Consider the following 20,894-nt stretch of genomic DNA (forward strand, 5'->3'; position numbering starts at 1 on the left):
CAGAACAGTTGGTACTGTATTGTGAGGAGCCGTGAAAACCTGTTCCTTTCTCAGCTTCCGCCCACTTCTTACCAAAGAACTGCACAACCAGAAAGAGGAAGTCTCCTCTGCTGAGGGTGCAAGAGGAAGCACAAGAGGGCTCTGAAGGCCTGTGAGCCATAGTGCCTGCTATCCTCCATGAGCCAATTACAGAAGCAGCCGGAAACTCGGTGCACCAACCAGAGCGGGTCCTTTCACACAGAGGGTGTTGCCAGCCAGGCTGAGAATATTTGGGGCAGTCGGGTCTTGTTATCCGGATGGTCCTCTCTCGTGGTGGTCATCATGTCTTTGACCTCTGCCTATCAGCTTAAATTAGCAGAGAAGCTCACGATCCTGAATGACCGAGGACAAGGAGTTCTCATCCGCATGTACAACATCAAGAAGGTAAGCAATAAAGCCAGTCTAGTAAATCATGGCAGGAACCTGGAGGCCCGCAGGCCCAATAGTCAATTTTTCTCCATTGCTTTAAGTGGCTTCCAGCCACTTAGATGGTATGGTTCCCACAGTTTGTGGAGATAGAGGGAGGCTTCTTTTTAAGGTTTGTCTTTTCTAGGTATGATTCTTGCCTTTTTGAGAGCATCATCTTTCCCTACGACTGAGGGTGGGGTAGGAATGAGAAGATTGTTTTGTGAGTGATTTGATTAAAGGTCTGGGGTCTAGAATTTGGGGTTTATTTATTGTCAATTCCTCTAGTTTTTGAGTTTTCAAGTTGTGTCTCGGGCACAAATTTTGTGTGTGTGTGTGTGTGTGTGTGTGTAAGTGTAATTATTTCCTTAAAAGGGGGAACATTTAAGGAAGTGGTGTTTTCTAAGGTACTTTGGGGCTGTGAATGCTGCGTGTATGTGCTTAGGAGAGTAACTATGAAACTGGGCAAAGATGATGCCAAGAGGTGAGCCAGGGACTGGGCAATCTGTAGGAAGCAGGATAAAGGTGGGTAATTGTGAGACTTTCCAGGAAGAGTAAGAAGGAATATGTGGGAACGGACCTTTTTGCATTTTGTAGTAAAGCACCAGGAATATGGTTGCTGTCCTGCCGTTCGTAAAGTCTCTTGGGACCCTGAGCTTTATATAAAGTCCAACTTGTGATCAGCCACTTTTCTCACTACTTCCGGCTTCAGAGGAGGGGTGGGGAAGCAGCTTCCTCTCTGTGTTAGAGCCAAGCCTCTGTGAAGACACGATACCAGGTTGTTAGCTCTTAGGAGTGCTAGTTCACTGTCTGGAATGAACTTGGTTTTCACCTACTGACTGCCATTTCCAAAAGAGATAGTGGGAGTGAATGATGCAGCCAAAGGCTTGTATCTATATGGAAAAATAGTACGGTAGTTTAATTTTACTTTTTTGTGTGTAGACCTGTTCAGATTCAAAATCCAAGCCACCTTTTTTACTGGAAAAGTCCATGGAATCATGTCTCAAGTACATCAACAAGAAGTTTCCCAACATAGATGTCCGAAATAGTACGGTGAGAACTTGGGCTCATTTCCCCTCTTTCTGTAACATTATTCTTGCAAGGCATATTGCAGACGCTCCACTTTGTCTTGTCTTTAAGTGTAGCCATCTCTAGTTTCCTAGGCTCAGACTCAGGGCTTCAGGCATTGAGGGTCGTAAGCTCAGATGGGAGTCTCCCATGGTGAACTGGGGCACAGTCTTGCCAGCCATGTTCATGAGAACACTGGTACACAGAGAAGCACCTCCACCAACCTTGCCAGGCACATCTTTTACTGTAGCTCTTGATCTACACCATGCTTTGCTTTTCTTTGCTGCTGGATGCTATGCATCCACTGGCATATCCTGTACTTCTGTATACAACACAATACTCCTGTACTGTTATCCCTAGATTTCTCTCACTCTACTTCTTTTCCTATTGATTTATATAGCAAATGTCTTCACTGAAATGAAACTGAAAATCTCCTTTCAGCTAGTCTTCTGAATCACATCTGGTCATCCAATCCAGATAGAAAATTTCTGTTTAGAGACTGGAGAATGCTGGTGAGCTATTGATCCCACCCTAGCATGTTCACCCCTTAAAGAATAACTGGGTATTTAAATTTTCAATTCTAACGATTGGCTGGAGAGATAGCTCAGTGGTTAAGAATGATATTACTCCAAGTTTTTAGTTACTTGGATCAGTTGCTTTTTTTTTTTTTTTAAATTTTACATGCCTTGTTTTATTTGTGTTTCTTTCAGCAACATTTAGGACCAGTGCATCGTGAAAAAGCTGAGATAATTAGATTCCTCACTAACTACTACCAGTCATTTGTGGATGTCATGGAATTTCGGGTGAGTCCTCCGTAGCCAGGGTTAACATGGGCTTCAGGGGCTGAGCCTTTTTAGTAGGTGCTCATTTATGTTGCTTATTGTAGGTTCTTGAAAGAAAAGGAGAAAGGCACTAGTATTCAAAAATGTCTAAGTTGTAGTATTAATAAAGGATATATGAAATACCCTATTTTCCATATTGCTTCAAGAAATATGTAAGTGGATATGGTTGGTGGCATGAATCTACAGTCCCAGCACCTAGGAGGTAGAGGCAAGGGAATCAGAAATTCAAAGTCAGCTTCAGCTACATATTGAGTTCTAGGCTAGCCTGGGTTACACAGAATCCTGTTTCAAAACAATTAAACAAGACAAAATATAAACTTATATAAAGTAGTATTAATATAGCCACTCTAAGCATTTAGAATATTATATACCACATACCAAAGTTAAATATATTTGGTGATGGATTATGGCTGACTTCAGTTTACTGAATCATACTTTTCTCAATTTTTAAAAAAATGTATTTATGTATGTGTGTTGTGTGTGCATTTGTAGGCATGTGTATGCCAGGAAGTGGGTGTGAAGGTCATGGGATAACTTTTGGAGGCTGGTTCTCTCCTTGCAGGTCCTATTATTTCTGCTTCTGTGTTTTGTAAACCAAGCTAGCTGGCTCATGGGCATTCCATGGAATCTGCTATCTCTGCCTCCCATCTTGCTGTAGGAGTGCTAGGATTACAGACATGTACCTCTACATCTGTGGGTTCAAGGGGTAAGCTTGGATCATCAGACTTGTGAGGCTAATGCATTTACCCACAAGTGTTAACGGTGTGTATGGTATGTGTGCTCATGAGTGTGTGTGTGTGTGTGTATGTGTCATGGCATGTGCATGGAGGTCAGAGAACAAAGTTCAGGACTTGTTGAGCCATTTCCCTGGTTTCCTTTTCAGTTTTTATTGTAGTATACATACAATAAAATTTACTCTCTTAACCATTTTAAGTATATGGTTCAGTGATATTAAATGTATTCATAATGCATTCCTGTCTTTTCATGTTGCAAAATTGACATTTTCCACCCTTTAAACAATAGTTTCTCATTTCTCTTGTCCTGTGTCCCTTGATGACAACCATTCTAGTTCCATTTTTATGACTTTTAAGTATACTGTTTTGTGTAAGTGGTACCTTTTGTATTTTTGTGATTGGCCTGTATAAATTAGTAGTATAGGCTAAGGTTCATCCATGTGTTAGGATATTGGAGAATTTCCTTCTTTTGAAGCCAGACAATGTTCCATTCTGTGGTTATATTCTATTTTGCTTCCTTATTTTTCCAGTAGTGAGGGTTGCCTCCATGTTTTAGATGTTGTGACTAATGCAATGATCTGGGTGGTCAACTGCCTTTCAGATCTTGATTTTTTTTTTTTAAGATTCACTTATTTTATTTATATGAGTACACTGTAGCTGTCAGACACACCAGAAGAGGGCCTTGGATCCCATTACAGATGGTTGTGAGCCACCATGTGGTTGCTGGGAATTGAACTCAGGACCTCTAGGAAGAGCAGTCAGTGCCCTTAACCGCTGAGGCATCTCTCCAGCCCCTCAGATCTTGATTTTAATTCTTTTTTGATATATGCATAAGTGGAACTGTTAGATTATGGGTAATTCTGTTTTTAAATTATTTATTATCATCATGTGTGTGTGGTGTGCGTGAATATAAGTGTACATGTGTTCTGTACATGGAGTCAGAGGACAGCTTCAGGAGTTGGTTACTATCCTGTTTTTCTTCTTCTTTTTTCTGTAGTGGCTGTACCATTTAATTGACTACTAATAGTATACAAGGGATACAATTTATCAATATTCTGATATTCTGATTAATAACTGATGTTTTCTGTTTTTTGGGTAGTGAGTATCAAACTTAAGGTCTCACAAATACTAGCAAAGCTCTACCACTCAGCTATACCCTTGCCTCATTGTTATTGTAATTTATGTCCTGCTAATTGGTGATGCAGTATATCTTTTATTTTTTTTATTGAACATTTATATATCTTTTTGGAGAAACATCTCCTTCAACTTCTTTGTACATTTTTTGAACCAGTTTTGTTTTGTTTTTGTTGTTGAGTGTTAAGAGGTCTTGTAAACACTTTAAAATTTGAACTATCCAAAGCATGAGACACTTTTGGTCCTATGCACATTGGTTCAGGGATAGTCAACTTGCATAATAAATGTTACTTTTTTTTTCTGGCTCTCCTAATTGTCAATACTTTGCCATATTGCTTGTCACCCACTTTTCCTTCAAACTGTTTTCCTTATTTGCAGACATCATGACATTCCTTTCCCAAAATATTTTAGTATGCATCTGTTAAGGACAGGAATATGTTCTTATGTAATCTTAGTACAATTATCATGCTGAGGAAATGTAATATTCTTTGATATTATTGGCTAATACAGAGCACATATTTGCATTTTCTTGTTATAATAATTCTTTTTTTTAAAGATTTATTTATTATATGTAAGTACACTGTAGCTGTCTTCAGACACCCCAGAAGAGAGCATCAGATCTCATTACAGATGGTTGTGAGCCACCATGTGGTTGCTGGGATTTGAACTCATGACCTTCAGAAGAGCAGTCGGCGCTCTTAACCGCTGAGCAATCTCTACAGCCTGTTATAATAATTCTTACCTTTGTCTTTCATGACCTTACCTTTAGAAGATTCCAGGAAAGTTGTTCCGAATATGTCTCAGTTTGGATTTGTCTTGTTCAAAGCTTTTGATAGATATAATACATAAGTGATATTTTGTTTGGATTTTAAAGCATAATTATTTACTGCTTTTTTGAAGTTAAGAAAACATTAAAAATCATTTCATAGAGCATTCTAAGATGAAAATTGATAATGCCTTTCATTACTGAAAAATTAATGGAGTAATTATACTGAACTTGTCTTAAGGAAACAGAAGTCCAAGAATCTACTCTGTTGCATTGTTTATAATAGTGTAAGTGTGATAATTGATATAGCCAATAAAAATATTCAGTTAAAAGCTCACAATAAGTAAACAAATATTATGAAGTTGTTAAATATGACCACATATATTTGCATTAGTTGGCATGCAAAACATTTTTTACATATTGTTTAATAATAAGAGAAAATTACAATATGTCTTAAGATATAATTGGCCTTTAAAATGTATATTTACTTGGATAAATATGCATATATAGAAGATTGGAATTTCTGAATGGTGGGATTATGAGTGTTTTAAAAAAAAAAAACTGGAGCTGGTGAGATGGCTCAGTGGGTAAGAGCACCCGACTGCTCTTCGGAAGGTCCGGAGTTCAAATCCCAGCAATCACATGGTGGCTCATAACCATCTGTAACAAGATCTGACGCCCTCTTCTGGAGTGTCTGAAGACAGCTACAGTGTACTTACATATAATAAATAAATAAATCTTTAAAAAAAAATGGGCTGGTGAGATGGCTCAGTGGGTAAGAGCACCCGACTGCTTTTCCAAAGGTCCAGAGTTCAAATCCCAGCAACCACATGGTGGCTCATAACCATTTGTAACAAGATCTGACGCCCTCTTCTGGAGTGTCTGAAGACAGCTACAGAGTAATTACATATAATAAATAAATAAAGCTTAAAAAAAAAAACAAAAAACAAAACTGGAGACAAAAAGGGCTAGAGAGATGGATCAGTGGTTAAGAGCACTTGTTACTCTTTTAGAGGACCTGGTTTTGGTTCCTAGTATCTATAACTTCAGTTTCAGGCACCTGCACACACATGGTGCAATACATATGCTCAGGCACACACATATACACACATATTTTTTTTTTTAATTGGGAGGATGGCTTACTGGGTAAATTTCTTACCATAAAGGTGTGAGGCCCTGAGTTCAGAACCCCAGAACCCAGGTAAACCCCATAGATACCTTAGTGTATCTTTGATCCTGCTGCTCCTATGGTGGGTTGGAGACAAAGACAGGACAATGCCTAGAGGCTCGGTGTGTACAGCAGCAAACGAGAGGTGATCCCAGCCAGGTGTGGTGATTTATGCTTTGAATCCTAGCACAGACAGATCTCTGTAAGTTTGAGACCAGCTTGATTTACGTTTTGAGTTCCAAACTAGTAGAGGTTATGTGGTAAGATTTTTGTCTCAAAAACAGCAACAACAAAACAAAACTGCACAACAAAAACAAACAAACAAACAAACAAACAAACATAAACACAAAAAGCCAAGAGGCAGGCCCAAACAAGTTGGAAGTTGAGAACCGACAACAAAGTTGTCAGTTCTTATCCTGCACTAGGAGGTCCCAGGCAACTGTTAAACTGGTGTCTAGAATGATGTCTATTTCTAAATATTCAGGTAAGTGGAGTCTGATCAACATGTATTATTATGTGTTTTGAGATTTATCTATATTGTGTCATGCAATAGTGATTTACTATTTATTTTTGCTGAGGACCATTGTACTGTATGGATATGATAAAATTATTTATTTCCGGTTGGTGGGTTGCTTCTGGATTTGAGCTACTTGCCATTCAAGGTCAAGTACAAATCTTTGTAGGGATATGGTTTTCATTTCACTGGACCACATGGTAAGAATACATTTCATGTTTTTGACATTTCCAATTTTTAAAATAATTGGTGTAAATTATGCATTTGTCTAGGATATAGTATGATCATTCAATATATGTACACAGTGTATTGTAATCAAATTAGGATAATTAGCATTTCTGTGTTATAAACACTATCATGTCTTTGCATGGAGAACTTTCAAATTCTTTTGTTCTTTAGAAAAGAGCATCAATTTTATTTTGTTTGTTTTAAATGCCAACTTTAAAAAGTTGGTTTATATTAACTTGTGGGGAAATGGGACTCAGGAACTGTAAATCAGGCATTATGTACATGATCATCAGTGTCTGTGCCTGTGGCCTGTGGCACCAGCAGGCAGTCTAACAGAGGCCACTGATGTTTGTGAGAAGGAATGTTTCCTTTTTTGAACACTGCCCTTCCTTAAGGTGGATCCCCAGGGCCTCTGGAGAAGAAGTTACTTCATTTCCCAGCTTGGTAGCACACATCACTTTCTTCTTACTCATTTTCTTCTTCACTTCTATCCTCAGGATCATGTATATGAACTTCTCAACACCATTGATGCCTGCCAGTGTCATTTTGATATCGTAAGAGCCTTTGTAATGTTTTTCTGTTGTAGAAGAAAATTAAGGAAAAGGCCAGGTATAAACTGAGACAAGGGAGAGTGGGGCAGAGTTGAACAAATATGTTCCTGTTTCACTTGTTTCTTCTCAGGGCTATAGTTCTCTTATTTTTAATTAAAATATGTATTTATCTGTTGTGTGTATGTGGGTGGGGTGGTGCGTGTATTCATGTGCAATAAATAGCACATGTGTGGAAATTAGAGGACAACTTGTGGGAATCAGTTCTCTCTTTCTACCATGTGGGTTCCAGAGGTCAGACTTAGGTAGTTAGGCTTAGCAGCAAGTGCTTCTTACCCACCTAGGTACTGTAATTCTTTTTAAAAATGTGCTAAGGTTAAATGCTTTTAAATAGCAAGCAGATCATCAATGTGATTTAAATAACACAAAATTACACAGCGGTATTTTCATTTCATATCCTTTAATCCTCTAGTAGTACCTTATTCCCTAGTTTCTTTGTATCATTTTTTTTTGTTTATTTTTGTACTGGACCTTGAAACTAGGGCCTAATGTATTCAGGTAAGAGATCTACCATTTACTTAGGTTCCTAGTTATATTTTTAACACCTCCTCTCTTTCTCTCTCACATTCCTCCCTTCTTCCTTATTCTTTTGGTTTTGTAAGACAAAGTTTATCTATATAACCCTGGCTGTCATGGAACTTGCTCTGTAGACCAGACTGGCCTCTAACTAAGAAATCTACCTGCCTCTGTCTCCCAAGAGATGGATTTAAGGGTGTGTGATACCATGCCTGGCTAAACTTTTTTTATTTTGTGACAGGATCTCACTAGGTTGTCCAAGCTGGCCTTAAACTTACTCTAGTCTGAATTAGCCTTGAACTTGTAATTTTCCTGCTTCAGTCCCCTGAGTAGTTGTGATCAGGGCCTAGTGTCAGAAGCTAGTGTCAATGTACCAGACTCTCCTACATCTTGAGCTCCTGACCTTTTTTCAATTTTCTTCTGAAAACTAATACTGTTGGTTCCCACTTTTCGTAGACATTGAGTCTGTTTAGAGCTGTAGCGGTTGGAGAAGCTGGGAGTGGTCCAGGTTAATTAGCTACATCCACCTTGGGATTCCTATGTATTTTCCTTGCAGAATCTCAACTTTGACTTCACTCGGAGCTACCTGGACTTGATTGTGACTTACACCTCAGTCATTTTACTCCTGTCACGGATTGAGGACCGCAGGATACTCATTGGCATGTACAACTGTGCCCACGAGATGCTACATGGGCACAGGTGAGTTGGGAGGGGGTTAGGAATTTCACCTGTGCTGCAGGGAGAGCGTAGAGACAAAGGAACTTGATTTCTCATAGGAGAGCCTATAATCCATGTGGTATCCCAGGCAAAATAAGGTACACTTTCACATATAGTCGACTATTGAATCTCTGCCAGTGGATTATCCACTCTGTATTATCTTTGACCTATTTATAATCCTGGACTGGCTCCCACTTTGATTTTCAGGTTATAAAAGGCAAAGACAATTCTCTTTAGTATTTAGGACTAATACCAGTAAGGTTAAGCCACTAGAGGTAAAAATGGAAGATAATACACATTAAGGATAATTGGAAGCCAAATAGAAATAGTTGTTGGATTATATGTAATTATATTCTCCATTCATTAATGCAATGTGAGTATTTAAAGGGTGAAAAAATGAAGACTGGGAAGATGAGAGTGAGTTATAGCACAGTGTCCTGTGTGTGATGGGCATTCCTAATCATGTCTCCATGGGTGTCTTGGCATAGGCTTTAGCTAACAGATAAGCTTTGAGATTGTCAGAGATATAGGTGCAGGCATATTTGATACAGATTAGCAAATGCAAATGTATAGAGAAGCTATTATGTATCCAGTCCTGTCTGGGATGCCTACAAGGAAGAAACTATCATGGACTTGTCTAAAAGGATGTGGCTATTTCTAACCAAAGCTCGGTATGTCTACAGTTGGGCATCAGTATATGTAATTCATAGGTCGTCTTTGTAGGGGGTAGGGAATGCCAGCCTATGTACACATATGCATTATCCTCGACATAATCTATGTATGGAACGACCCGTAATTTTCCCCTCTTCTATTTTCCTCCAGTGACCCCAGTTTTGCTCGCCTGGGCCAGATGGTATTAGAGTATGACCATCCTCTGAAGAAGCTGACAGAAGAATTTGGACCTCACACAAAGGTGAGCTCCCTGAGAGAGAGAGGAGACTCATCCAGGCAGAAGCATTCATATTCATCTCTGACATTAGGAATTTTTGCCTTTCCCCACAGGCTGTGAGTGGAGCCCTGCTCTCTCTGCACTTCCTCTTTGTTCGGAGGAACCAGGGAGCTGAGCAGTGGCGCAGTGCCCAGCTTCTGAGCCTCATCAGCAGCCCCCCGGCCATGATTAACCCTGCTAATTCAGACACAGTGAGTTCCTCTTTCCTTCTGTTAGGAGAGGTGTTCTCTGCCAAGGCCTTCTCTCTGGAAGGTGCTTCTTTTGGGAAACATCAGCCCCTAGATTGTTTTAGCATTCTTCTCTGCCTGGGGCCTGCCTCCTGATGTAGAGCTTCTGATTGGATCAGGTTAGTTTGTATTTGAATTAACAAAGGATGGCACCAAGTCAGTAGGGTGTGGTAGCATGTATGCTTATGACCCTTTCACTTTGGAAGACTAAGGCAAGAGGACTGTCATGTGTCCACAGCCAGTCCTGCTTACATAGCACGTAGGAGACCAGCCAAGGCTATAGTAAGACTTTGACTCAAAACCCAAACAAAAAGTGAAATGGAGTCACTAGGCATATGTAGGAATTTACATTAGGAGCCAGTTAACTAATAAATGTTGATATTCAGACATGACGGGATTGACACCTTCCCTTGAAGAATTTATAGTCCTGAAATGAAGATATGTCATAAAAAATGCAACGGATGGCAGAGCATGGTGGTTCATTCCTGTGTTTTAAAGCACTTGGCAGACAGAAGTGGGAGAATTGCCACACGTTTGAGGCCAGTCCGGACTATGTAGTAAGAACTCTCAAAAGACCAAAACCAATAAAAGTATGTGAGGGAGAGGTGAGGGCTGGGGGTGATTGCTATGCAGTTGTGAGGACCTGAGTTCAGATTCCTAGCAATTGTAGAAAGCTAGATACAGTGTCATGTGTCTGTAATCAGCACCAGAGAGTGAAGACAGGCAAAATGTCGCGGAGCTAAACCAATCAGCCATGAGCTCTGGGTTCAGTGAGAGTCTCTGTCTCAGAACTAAAAAGCGGAGAGCGATTGAGGAATGCAGGTGATGTCCAGCTCTGATTTCTACATAAATATGTATGAATATGTATACATATAGATGTGTACACATGTGAATATGTAATCACAGGAATGTGTACATACATGAATGTAAACACAGATGTCATTGATAAGTTCTAAATGAATGTTCACACTTTAAATGTGATTAAAGAACACAATAGAGGAAGAAATTATGAGATTTTGGGTTGAAACTTTTGGAAAGTATTTCAGTGTTGATGAGGTGTTATGTTATACATTTATTTGTTCTTACTTCCAGGCCAACCTTGTTCTTTTTCTCAACTATGTCCTTTGCCCCCCAGTCTCCTTACAGTGCCTCATTTCTTTCATGGTAGTCTTTCCAGATGTTGTCTCATTAAAGTGTGTTAATCCAGTCTGGTAAAAGAAATGTTATTTTTGTTGTTTTTAGTGCTGGGGATTTTACCTTGAGCTTTGTGCATGCTAGATGTGAGTTCTCCCCCGTCTTTTATTTAATTTTTATTACACTTTTATTAATTAATTAATTAATTTATTTATTCATTCATTCATTTATTTATTTAGTATTGAATGTGAGTGGAGCACAAGTTCAGGAATCAGAGGACAGCTTTTAGTCAGTTCTGTCCCTTCACCATGTGGGTTCTGGATATTAAACTCAGGTTGGAAGCAGGTTCATTTACCTGTTGAGTCATCTCGTTGGCTCTGTCCTTTCTTTAGAAGTCCTAAGCAGCTACTTGGCCCTTTCTGCCTGTCTTCTTATAGATGGCCTGTGAGTATCTGTCCGTGGAAGTGATGGAGCGGTGGATCATAAGTAAGTTGTAGGAGCAGCTGGGGAAGGGCATGGCAGCATTTCCAGGAGTGCACTGCCTAAAAGCCTTCTCTTGTTCTTACCCACCTCCAGTTGGGTTTCTTCTTTGCCATGGGTGCCTCAACTCCAACAGCCAGTGTCAGAAGCTGTGGAAGCTGTGTCTGGAGGGTTCCCTGTACATCACCCTCATCCGGGAAGATGTGCTGCAAGTGCACAAGGTCACCGAGGACCTGTTCAGCAGTTTGAAAGGGTGAGCTGATCTTTTGGGAGTTATAATTCATCAATATCCCTTTCCCCAAAGTATCAGTGGTAGGGATTAATTCTAACTTTGATATTTATCAGACATCTACTCTTTGTTGGTGCCTCACTGGGTTTTAGTGAGAAATTACTAAGTTATTCTGAGGCCAGACTGCCTAGTTTTGATTTAAGCTGAGCCACTTACTAGCTAGATGACTCTGGGTAGGTAACCTAACTTCTCCACGCCATTGGATCAATTTCCTTATCTGTAAACTATGGATAAAGTAGTACCTCCCTTCTGATTGTGATAGTGTACTCCCAGCACTCAGGTAGGTGGAGGCAGGAGGACCAGGAGTTCAAGGTCAGCTTTAGCTTGTTCCACAGTGAGTTCTGGGTCAGTCTGGGCTTCACACGACCCTATCTCAAAACCAAAACAAAATCAAGTAGGCACAGACAAAACACCAAACTAAACCAAAATGAAAATGCATGAAACTGTATCTCTCTATGACTTCATAGTGTTCTGAAGAGTTAAAGTATGTAAAATATGCTGGGCGTGGTGGCGCACGCCTTTAATCCCAGCACTAGGGAGGCAGAGGCAGGCGGATTTCTGAGTTTCAGGACAGCCTGGGCTACAAAGAGAAACCCTGTCTCGAAAAACCAAAAAAAAAAAAAAAAAAAAAGTATGTAAAATATGTGGGAAAAGGTCTGGTACATTGTATCATGCACCTGATTTTTTTTAAAAAAATGTATCAAACTGATTTTGGTGGCACATATCAGTAATTCCAGCACTCAGCATAAAGTCTAAGCAGGACTATGTGGGCTACACGGTGAAACCTTATTAAAATAAAAAGTAGCAGATGCTAAGTTATGCAGAAAAGTGTAACCTTTTCTTTTCTGTTTTAACTGTGCTTTCCCTAACATTTTGGGATTCCTTACTCTTTCCCTGAAGTTTACTCTCACTCCTTCTGCTTTGAGGTTGCTTGCCTACCATGTGTCTGATTTCTGTTCTAATTCAAATGGTGTGACTTTTTCTCTTCCTCTTATTGTCTTCCTCCCTGTAGCTTCTGAGAATTACCACTTGCTGGTCTTGGTTCTTGAGCTTAAAAAGGAAAGTTTACGAATTTTTGGAAAACAGGCAACTGTTAATGAGTAGGGGGTTGAAAGTGTTGTGTAAGCAGGAAGGGCATTAAAAGTATTTGCATTGGCTTTTCAGGTTCTAAAATAAAGAGGGGGTGGAGATAGGGTTGTAGCAAAAAAAAAAAACCTCAGCTCTCCTCTATTCCATCCCCCCTTCCCCTCTTCTCTCTCATTTTTGAAGACAGGGGTTTTCTTTATAGCCCTGGCTGTCCTGGAACTCACTGTATAGACCAGGCTAACCTCAAACTCCTGTCTCCTGAGTGCTGAGGTTAAAAGGTATTTGCCACCACACCTACCTTGAAGTTTATAGCTTTTGAGGCAAAAGAACATATGTTCAAAGGTTTGAGTTGGACAGCTTGGGTTACAAAGGTGGGGGTGTGAAAGCTGGTTTTGGAGCAGTGAATTGGGATATCATAAGCTCTGCCTTAGAGTTTGAATTTGTGCTCAAGAGGATCAGGGGTCATTGAATGAATTCAAACGAGGCAGTTGAAAGGATCAGATTTGCATTTTAGAGAAGATTACTGCTCCAGGGGAAAAAGATTAGATGGGCAAAGCAAAGGCAGGGATTAATTTAGTAAATTAGGAAAAATTGAGGATGTCAAGATTTCTGGAATGGCATCTGGTATTCCTTAGGGTAGAGGCATGAGTGCTACAGTTAGTGTGGGGAAAAACTGTGATTTAATTTCTTATTTTTAGACTTTTAGTTTATTTTTATTTTGCATGTATGAATGTTTTGTTTGCACATGTGCCTGTGTACCATGTGTGTGCAGTGTCCATGGAGGCCAGAAGAGTGTGTTGGATCCCCTGGAACTGGAGTTGGAGATGGTCGTGAGCCTCCATATGGAGGCTAGAACCACAAACCAGATCCTTTGCAAGTGCTCTTAACTGTTGATCTCTGTGGATTTAGTTTTGAACAAACTGAACTGGAAATGTCTGTAGGACATACAGGCTAGGTATGTCAAGCCTCCCGCTGTGTGATTCAGTAACTAGACATGTTATCTGGACAAGATGACAACTGCCAACATGCTAGTCAAAGCCCTGAGAATATGTATGACTGTTAAAAAAGAAGAGCAGGGACTAACCTATTGAGAACATTGATAGTTAAGGGCCAGTCAAAGCAGGAAAGCCCAGGATGGACATTGAGGAGAAAAGTTAAGCCAGTGAAAGAAACCATGGCAAGAAGGAAGAACTTGTTACCATGTATGCTAGACAACGTGATGAGAACAAACAAAACGAGCGTTGGAGACATTCACTGGTTTTGGCTACAGAGGTCATCTTTGTGTACTGTGAACAACCTCAATTGACTGGTGAAGATGAAAGCTGATTTCGATGGGCTGAGGAGTAAATGGGAGGTAGTCACTGTGAAGGGAGAATGAGTCCAAGAAGAAGGAGGAAGGTATGGAATTGAGGGTGAGGTCAGACTACCTACGTTTATTTCTGGTAGCAAATGCAACAGTTGGAAATGTGAAAGAAATGAAGCCTCATCTCTCAGAATGGTTTGATGTGATGTGTGTTCCCCAGATGTGTATGTGTGCACACATGTGTGTACATATAAAGAAGTATGCATGTGTTTTTAACTTTATGTAAGAAGTTATAGAAAAGTATTGGTTCTACATCCCACATTTTATCCTCAGATCATATTTATTTATTACTATATTTTAGATATCTTTAAATATCAGTTTTCTCTTTTTTGTTGTTTGTTTGAGACAGGTATGGCTTTGTAGCTCAGGCTAGCCTCAAATTTGTTGTAATCCTCCTGCTTCAGGCTCTGAATGTTAAGATTCAAACATGAATCATGACACCTGGCTGAGACTTATTGATTTATTTTTTTTAACAGTTGAGGGGTTGGAGAGATGACTCAGTAGTTAAGAGTACTGGCTGCTCTTCCAGAGGACCTCGGTTTGATTTTCAGAACCTATATAGTAGCTCAAAACCACCTGTAACTCCAGTTCCATGGTCTCTGACTCTTATTCTGATCTTCTTGGGTACCACACACACATTCAGAATACAGATGTACATAAGGCAGAACACCCCAAAACATAAAAATAAGTAAAAACAATTGAACAAAATTTCATTGTGTTTATAACATTATTTATACCCCTCCACACACACTTTTTGAGGTAGGGTTTCCCTATGTAGATCAGTCTGGCATTGAACTCACAGAAATCTGCTGCCTTTACCTCCTAAGTCCTGGGATTAAAGGCATGTGTCACATTGGGTGTGATTTCCTATAAATTTTTAAAAATTAAATATAATTTTGTGTATATGTGCATATGACATATGTCTATATGATGTATGTGTGCCTATAATATATATGTGTGGATATTTATGTGTGTGTATATGCGTATGATGTGTATATATGTATACTATGTATGCTTGTGTGCATATGATATATGTGTGTACATATGATGTATGTGTAGTGCATGCATGTGTGTGTATGCATATGATATGTGTGTCGTGCATGTGTGTGTGTGTGTGTGTGTGTGTGTGTGTGTGTGTAGGGGGCTTGCTCAATGGAGGTCAGAAGACAACTTTGTGGAGTCTGCTTTCTCCTGCTACCTTTCCCTGTGCTTCAGTATGGATCAGAGGTCACCGAGATTGAACAGTAGGCTTGTGCACTTCTCAATTAGCTGTTGATGGACAATTGAACTGTTTTCATTTGAAAAGTGTGTATTTCTGCGTGGGCAGAAAACACTTTGGACTGGGTTCGTACTGAAGAGCTTTACATCCTGAAAGAGGATAGGACTGCGAAAGGAAAATGAATGCCCTGTCGGTTTGTGCTGATCAGAGCATGATTTTTATTAATCGGACAAGGAAGGATTCTAAGCCCGCCCTGTGTCCCCTGGAGAAACTCTCTCTCTCTCTCTGCCGTGCGGTCCGATCATGAGCGCAGATGTGATCCAGTAGGCGGGTCCATAAGGTGTTTTAAAATTGGGCTTTACCTTCCCACGTGGTGAGGATAAAGCTCAAAATGGCCTTGGTGGGCTTTTCTTTTGTTCCTCAAACCTCGCCAAAAAAGTTCTTGTGGCCATACCCCCTGCCTTCAGGGGAACTGTCCACGTGTTACTAATGGTAAAGATTTAATTCAAAATTTATAAGAGTTCAATCAGGCATTACAAAATGGCTTGCCTACTTCATATAAAATTATTAAAGAGTTTGTTTTAACTTAATAATTGTTAAGGGTTTGCTTCTGGTAAACTGGTTATCATTAATAAGTTTTACCTCTAAGTATTGCTTATACAGGTTACAGTATATAAAAATAATTTTTATTGTCTCTGCTTTAATACAATAAGCTAAGAGTTTAATTTTTCAACGTGGTAAGTATTAGCTACAACCTATACAAAGGTCTGACGACGCTGCATTCTGGGAGATCTGGAGAGGTCTTCTCAGTAGCAATTCTGTGCGCCTGTAAGGGGCGCAATATAATGTTTAGAGGGAGAGTGGTTAGTGGAGGTGAGAGACCCCAACAGAAAAGATCATGTTAAAGAATTTTTTTGAGTTGGGGTCTTTCTATGTAGTCCTGGATATTCTGGAACTTGCCGTATAGATTAGGCTAGCCTCAGACACAGGAAGATTCCCTGCTTCAGCCTCCTAAGTTAAACAAATGCTTTAGAGAATATTTATTAACATATTTTTTGTGAAAAAATTCAAATGTTTCTGTAGGGTAAGTTCTCAGATGTGGAGGGTGATGCACTTCAAATTTTCTTTCTCTCCTCTGACCCCCAAGCTAGGGATCAAACCCAGGGCTTTGTACATGCTAGGCTATAGCATCTCTAGGCTATATCCCTAACCTATACATCCCTCCAGCCTATATTTTAATAGTAGATTTTTACCAAATTTTGCCCCCCTCCTGATTGTCTTATTCACAATATATTAAGGCAGAAAAGATATTAGAGGCAGAAAGCTTGTTAACATGTGCAAGACCCTGTAGTGTAGTCCTCTGCACTAAAAAGAAACAAAACAACAACTCTCCTCTAAAACAAAAGAAACATAACAAAACACAGTAAGAAGAAGGAATACTGGTTCCTCAACAACTGAGTAGTATTATTGCTTTAAAAACTTGTCAAGGGCTGAAGCAGGTGAAGGCACTTGTCACCAAGCCTGGCAACCTGAGTTCCATCCTTGGAAACTGCAGGGTCCAAGGAGAAAACCTTCTCTTAAATATTGTCCTCTGACTTCTATGTGTGTGACACATGTACACTCCAACCCCATAAATAAATATATAGTTTTAAAAAAATTTGTAAGAAGAACAAAAGGAAACATTTAAAAGAACAAAACAAAAGAACAAAGAAACAAGAAGAAGATAGTAAGAATTCATTTCCAGAGTTGAGAAAATTGCATCTTTAACAGAAGTCACAAGAAAGAGCAATGTGTATATATGAAGTTTTCTAGTGTTATGAGAAGCTGTTCTGCTCCTATCACTGAGGACAGCAGCCAATATGTATAATTTATAGTTCAAGAAGTTCTTTGACATAAATGATGTGATTTGATCTTTACAATAATTTAGGTATACATTATTTATATATATAGTATATGTATATATCATACATGTATGTGTGTATGTATGTATGTATGTAAGTATATATGTAAATGAGAATGCAGGGGCTCAGCCTGAATGTTCCTCAGTTAATGAGAAGTGGGAATATGACATAATTCTAGCTTTTTTTTTACTCTTAATCTTGTGTCTGTCTCCTGTACTGGATGGAAGTTGAAATAATTATCCATTAGCAGTGCTATAGAGTTGAATCCTGATTTAATTAAGATAGTTCTCACTTCCAAATGTCTTTAATTTTCATGCTAAGTTAAGTAAAGGAGAGGCTTGGAGAAGGGAAATGAGAGGGTACAGAATATTTCTAGTGCTATGGCAGCAGCTGACAGGATGAATGAAGATAGTAGGAGCAGGAGCAGAGGCCACTTAGTGTGGGATTCCGGGGGCAGGTCTCTATTAGGAAAAAGATAGGATCAAACAGATGAACCACAGTAATAAAAAAGGTTATTTAATTTGGTGATTCAAGAGTTCACATTGACCTCAGAGGAATGGATCGTGCAGCGTTGAAAGCCTCATGAGACTGGAAGGGTCAGTGAGAGGTGAGGAGGAAAAGGCATGTATCTCTGGAGGGGCTGCTGGTGTGGGAGAATAGGTGGAATTCTGGGTCAAGTGAGGCTCTCCAGAAGTCAGAATTGTTTGTTGAGAGAAGCAAATAAGGTAGCAGAGAGGGAGGGATAGACAGTGACAGATCACTGGTGAGCTAAACACCAGGAAGAGTGGGTGGGTGGAGGGGAATGGGATGTGTGGTAAGCAGGGGTGAGAGTGGGGAGGTGGTGGTTTGTGACTCTCTTCCTCATCCCAGTCAAATCTGGAAGAGTAGTTGACTGGAAAGTATCCAGTGTAAGAAAGGACCTGACCTTCATCACCAGAGGCCAGCCGACCACTGCAAGTCATTTCCTTCCCACAGTGGTATACTGTTTCCTTTCTGTTTTCTTTGTCTCTTCTCTCTTCCTCCTTTCTTCGTTTTTCTCCTTCTTTTCTTCTCCTAACCTCCTTTACCCTCCTTGTCTTTTGACAGATTCTCTGTAAGTCTCCCTGGTTAGCCTTCAACTCATGATCCTCCTGCTCTGCCTCCTGAGTGCTATGGTGACAGGCATGCATTATCACAACCTGGCTTGGCTCCTGTAGTGATTGTCTCTTAGAGTGAAGCAAACAGAGCATGATGGCCTCTAAGCCACAGGGTGGCCTTGTTTGCATAGTGTGAGAAGAATGGGTGAAAACCCTGCTAGTTAGGGTATGTGTACTTACTAACAGATAGCGTGACACCCTACTGTGTTTGGTCTGTCAATCCTCAGGTACAGTAAGCGAGTGGCAGACATCAAGGAGAGCAAGGAACATGCCATTACAAACAGGTAAGGGTGGGATGTGGGCCTAGAGGGGTTGAGATAGGAATCTCTATACAGACTTGTGAGCTCATTCCAGGGACTTCCTGCAGCCCCACAGACGTTTGTATTTTCTAAGTTTGAGTTTAGCACTGAGCCTTCTTCCTGCCTGACACTTCTTCCCAAGTGCTGCTCTCTTCTGCACTACTTCTGGAGAACTTGTGAGGGAGGGAAAGACAATATTCTCTATTTTACACTTTCCTTCTGCAGTGGCCAGTTTCACTGTCAACGCCGGCAGTTTCTACGGACAGCCGTGAAGGAGTTGGAGACTGTGTTAAATGATGAGCCAGGCCTGCTGGGTCCTAAGGCAAGAGAAATGTTGGGGGAGGGATGGTGACCAATGACTATGTGTGTGTGGTGACCTAGCACTTATGAGTCACTGCATTTCAAGACCCCCTCATGCATACATTTGAGTCACTTCAGAGCAGTGCAATGACAGCCTTCCTTTTTCTGAACAAAATTCACAGTTCCTCTCTGTCAGTCATCACCTGATTCAGGCCATCCTCTCTAATTTACGTGTGTGTGTGTGTGTGTGTGTGTGTGTGTGTGCTCATGCATGGTAGCATACATGAGTCTGAAGGCCAGAGGGTAATCTCAGGTCCTGTTCTTCAGAGGCTCTTCACCTTGTTCTGTTGAGACAGAGTCTTTCACTGGCCTGAGGCTCATGCATTAGGCAAGGCTGACTGACCAGTGAGTTCAGGAATCTGAAAGTCTTTACCTTCTAAGCGCTGGAATTACAAGTGCATGCCTCTGTGCATGGCTTCTTTTCTCACGGGTTCTGGTGACTGAACTCAGATCCTCATGCTTCTATGGCAAGCACTTTACCAATGGAAGTCTCTCATGTTTCTATGGCAAGCACTTTACCAGTGGAACCATCTCTCATGCTTCTATGGCAAGCACTTTACCAATGGAACCATCTCTCATGCCCCATTTCTGAGTCTCTTGTGGTCAATTTGTATGTGTGTGTGTGTGCCTATTCTGTGACTCTCCAAGTACCCAAATGTTTCCTGTTTTCCCCTGGCAACATCATAGCATGCCATCTAGCAGCTATTTGCATACTTGGCCTATCTTCTATTTGAGTGCAAACTAATTGATGACAGATCTTGCTTTCTGTTTTAAGCTATATAAATACCCATTAAGTATTTCTAAAATTTAATTTTGTGAGGAGGGAGGGGTATTGACTGTGAGTCTGGGCCAACATGTGTGTGTCTGTGTCATATGGTTCAGCTTTCTGTATGCCTGCATGGATGTCATTCGTGTGGCTCATACAGATTATTTCAATACTTTTTTTTCTGTGCTTAACACCCCCCATTCTTTTTCTCTGTTCTGGGCATTGAACCCAGAACTTTGTACCTGAGAGGTGAGCACTCTACCAAGTAAGCTGTGTCTCCACACTAAAATTTAAAAATAAATTGTTTTGTAAGTAGGAAATCTTTTTAAGTAGAAAATTCTAATAGGCTTTGTTCTCTCTTAGGCCCTTTTTGCTTTCATGGCCCTGTCTTTCATGCGTGATGAGGTCACATGGCTGGTTCGCCATACAGAAAATGTCACCAAGACTAAGACACCCGAAGACTATGCTGACTCGTTAGTATTTACTTAACCTTGTCCCTAGACTGTGAGAAGGGGCAAGGAGGTGTCACATGATCTGGGGGGCATCTCAGTCCCTGACTTGAGTGACTGTGTGTGCCCTTTCACAGTTCTATCAATGTCTGTCTCTGTCCTTGTCCTCGTCTTTACAGGAGCATTGCAGAGCTTCTGTTCCTGTTGGAGGAGATCAGGGCTCTGGTGAGAAGACACATCAAAGTGATTCAGCAGTACCACCTCCAGTATTTGGCCAGATTTGATGTCCTTGTGCTTAGTGACATCATTCAGGTATGTTCCACTGATGACATTTTGGAGACCCCAGCATGATTTCTGGTGATTGTTCTTTCTGGAGCCACTGTGGCTGTATGTCTATAGTTTGGGTATCAAAAGGCTGCTGTACACTACAGACGAAGGGTCTCAAAAGGCTGCTGTACACTACAGACGAAGGGTCTCAAAAGGCTGCTGTACACTAC

General features: G+C 40.4%; 1 protein-coding gene across 1 annotated transcript in view; it reads left to right on the top strand.

The window, feature by feature from the left end:
* Nucleotides 1-272: 272 nt before the first annotated feature.
* Nckap1l (NCK associated protein 1 like) overlaps nt 273-20,894 on the top strand; it is a 46,011-nt gene continuing 25,389 nt past the window's right edge. The window contains exons 1-13 of the mRNA XM_021217421.2: nt 273-423; nt 1,387-1,497; nt 2,223-2,315; nt 7,396-7,452; nt 8,579-8,721; nt 9,562-9,652; nt 9,742-9,879; nt 11,487-11,535; nt 11,626-11,782; nt 18,751-18,807; nt 19,048-19,144; nt 20,312-20,421; nt 20,577-20,709. Coding sequence (XP_021073080.1) covers nt 322-423; nt 1,387-1,497; nt 2,223-2,315; nt 7,396-7,452; nt 8,579-8,721; nt 9,562-9,652; nt 9,742-9,879; nt 11,487-11,535; nt 11,626-11,782; nt 18,751-18,807; nt 19,048-19,144; nt 20,312-20,421; nt 20,577-20,709 — 1,338 coding nt within the window. The 5' untranslated portion in view covers nt 273-321. The remainder of the gene's footprint in view (nt 424-1,386; nt 1,498-2,222; nt 2,316-7,395; nt 7,453-8,578; nt 8,722-9,561; nt 9,653-9,741; nt 9,880-11,486; nt 11,536-11,625; nt 11,783-18,750; nt 18,808-19,047; nt 19,145-20,311; nt 20,422-20,576; nt 20,710-20,894) is intronic.

This window comes from Mus pahari, chromosome 17 (assembly GCF_900095145.1).
Source record: "Mus pahari chromosome 17, PAHARI_EIJ_v1.1, whole genome shotgun sequence".
NCBI lineage: Eukaryota > Metazoa > Chordata > Mammalia > Rodentia > Muridae > Mus > Mus pahari.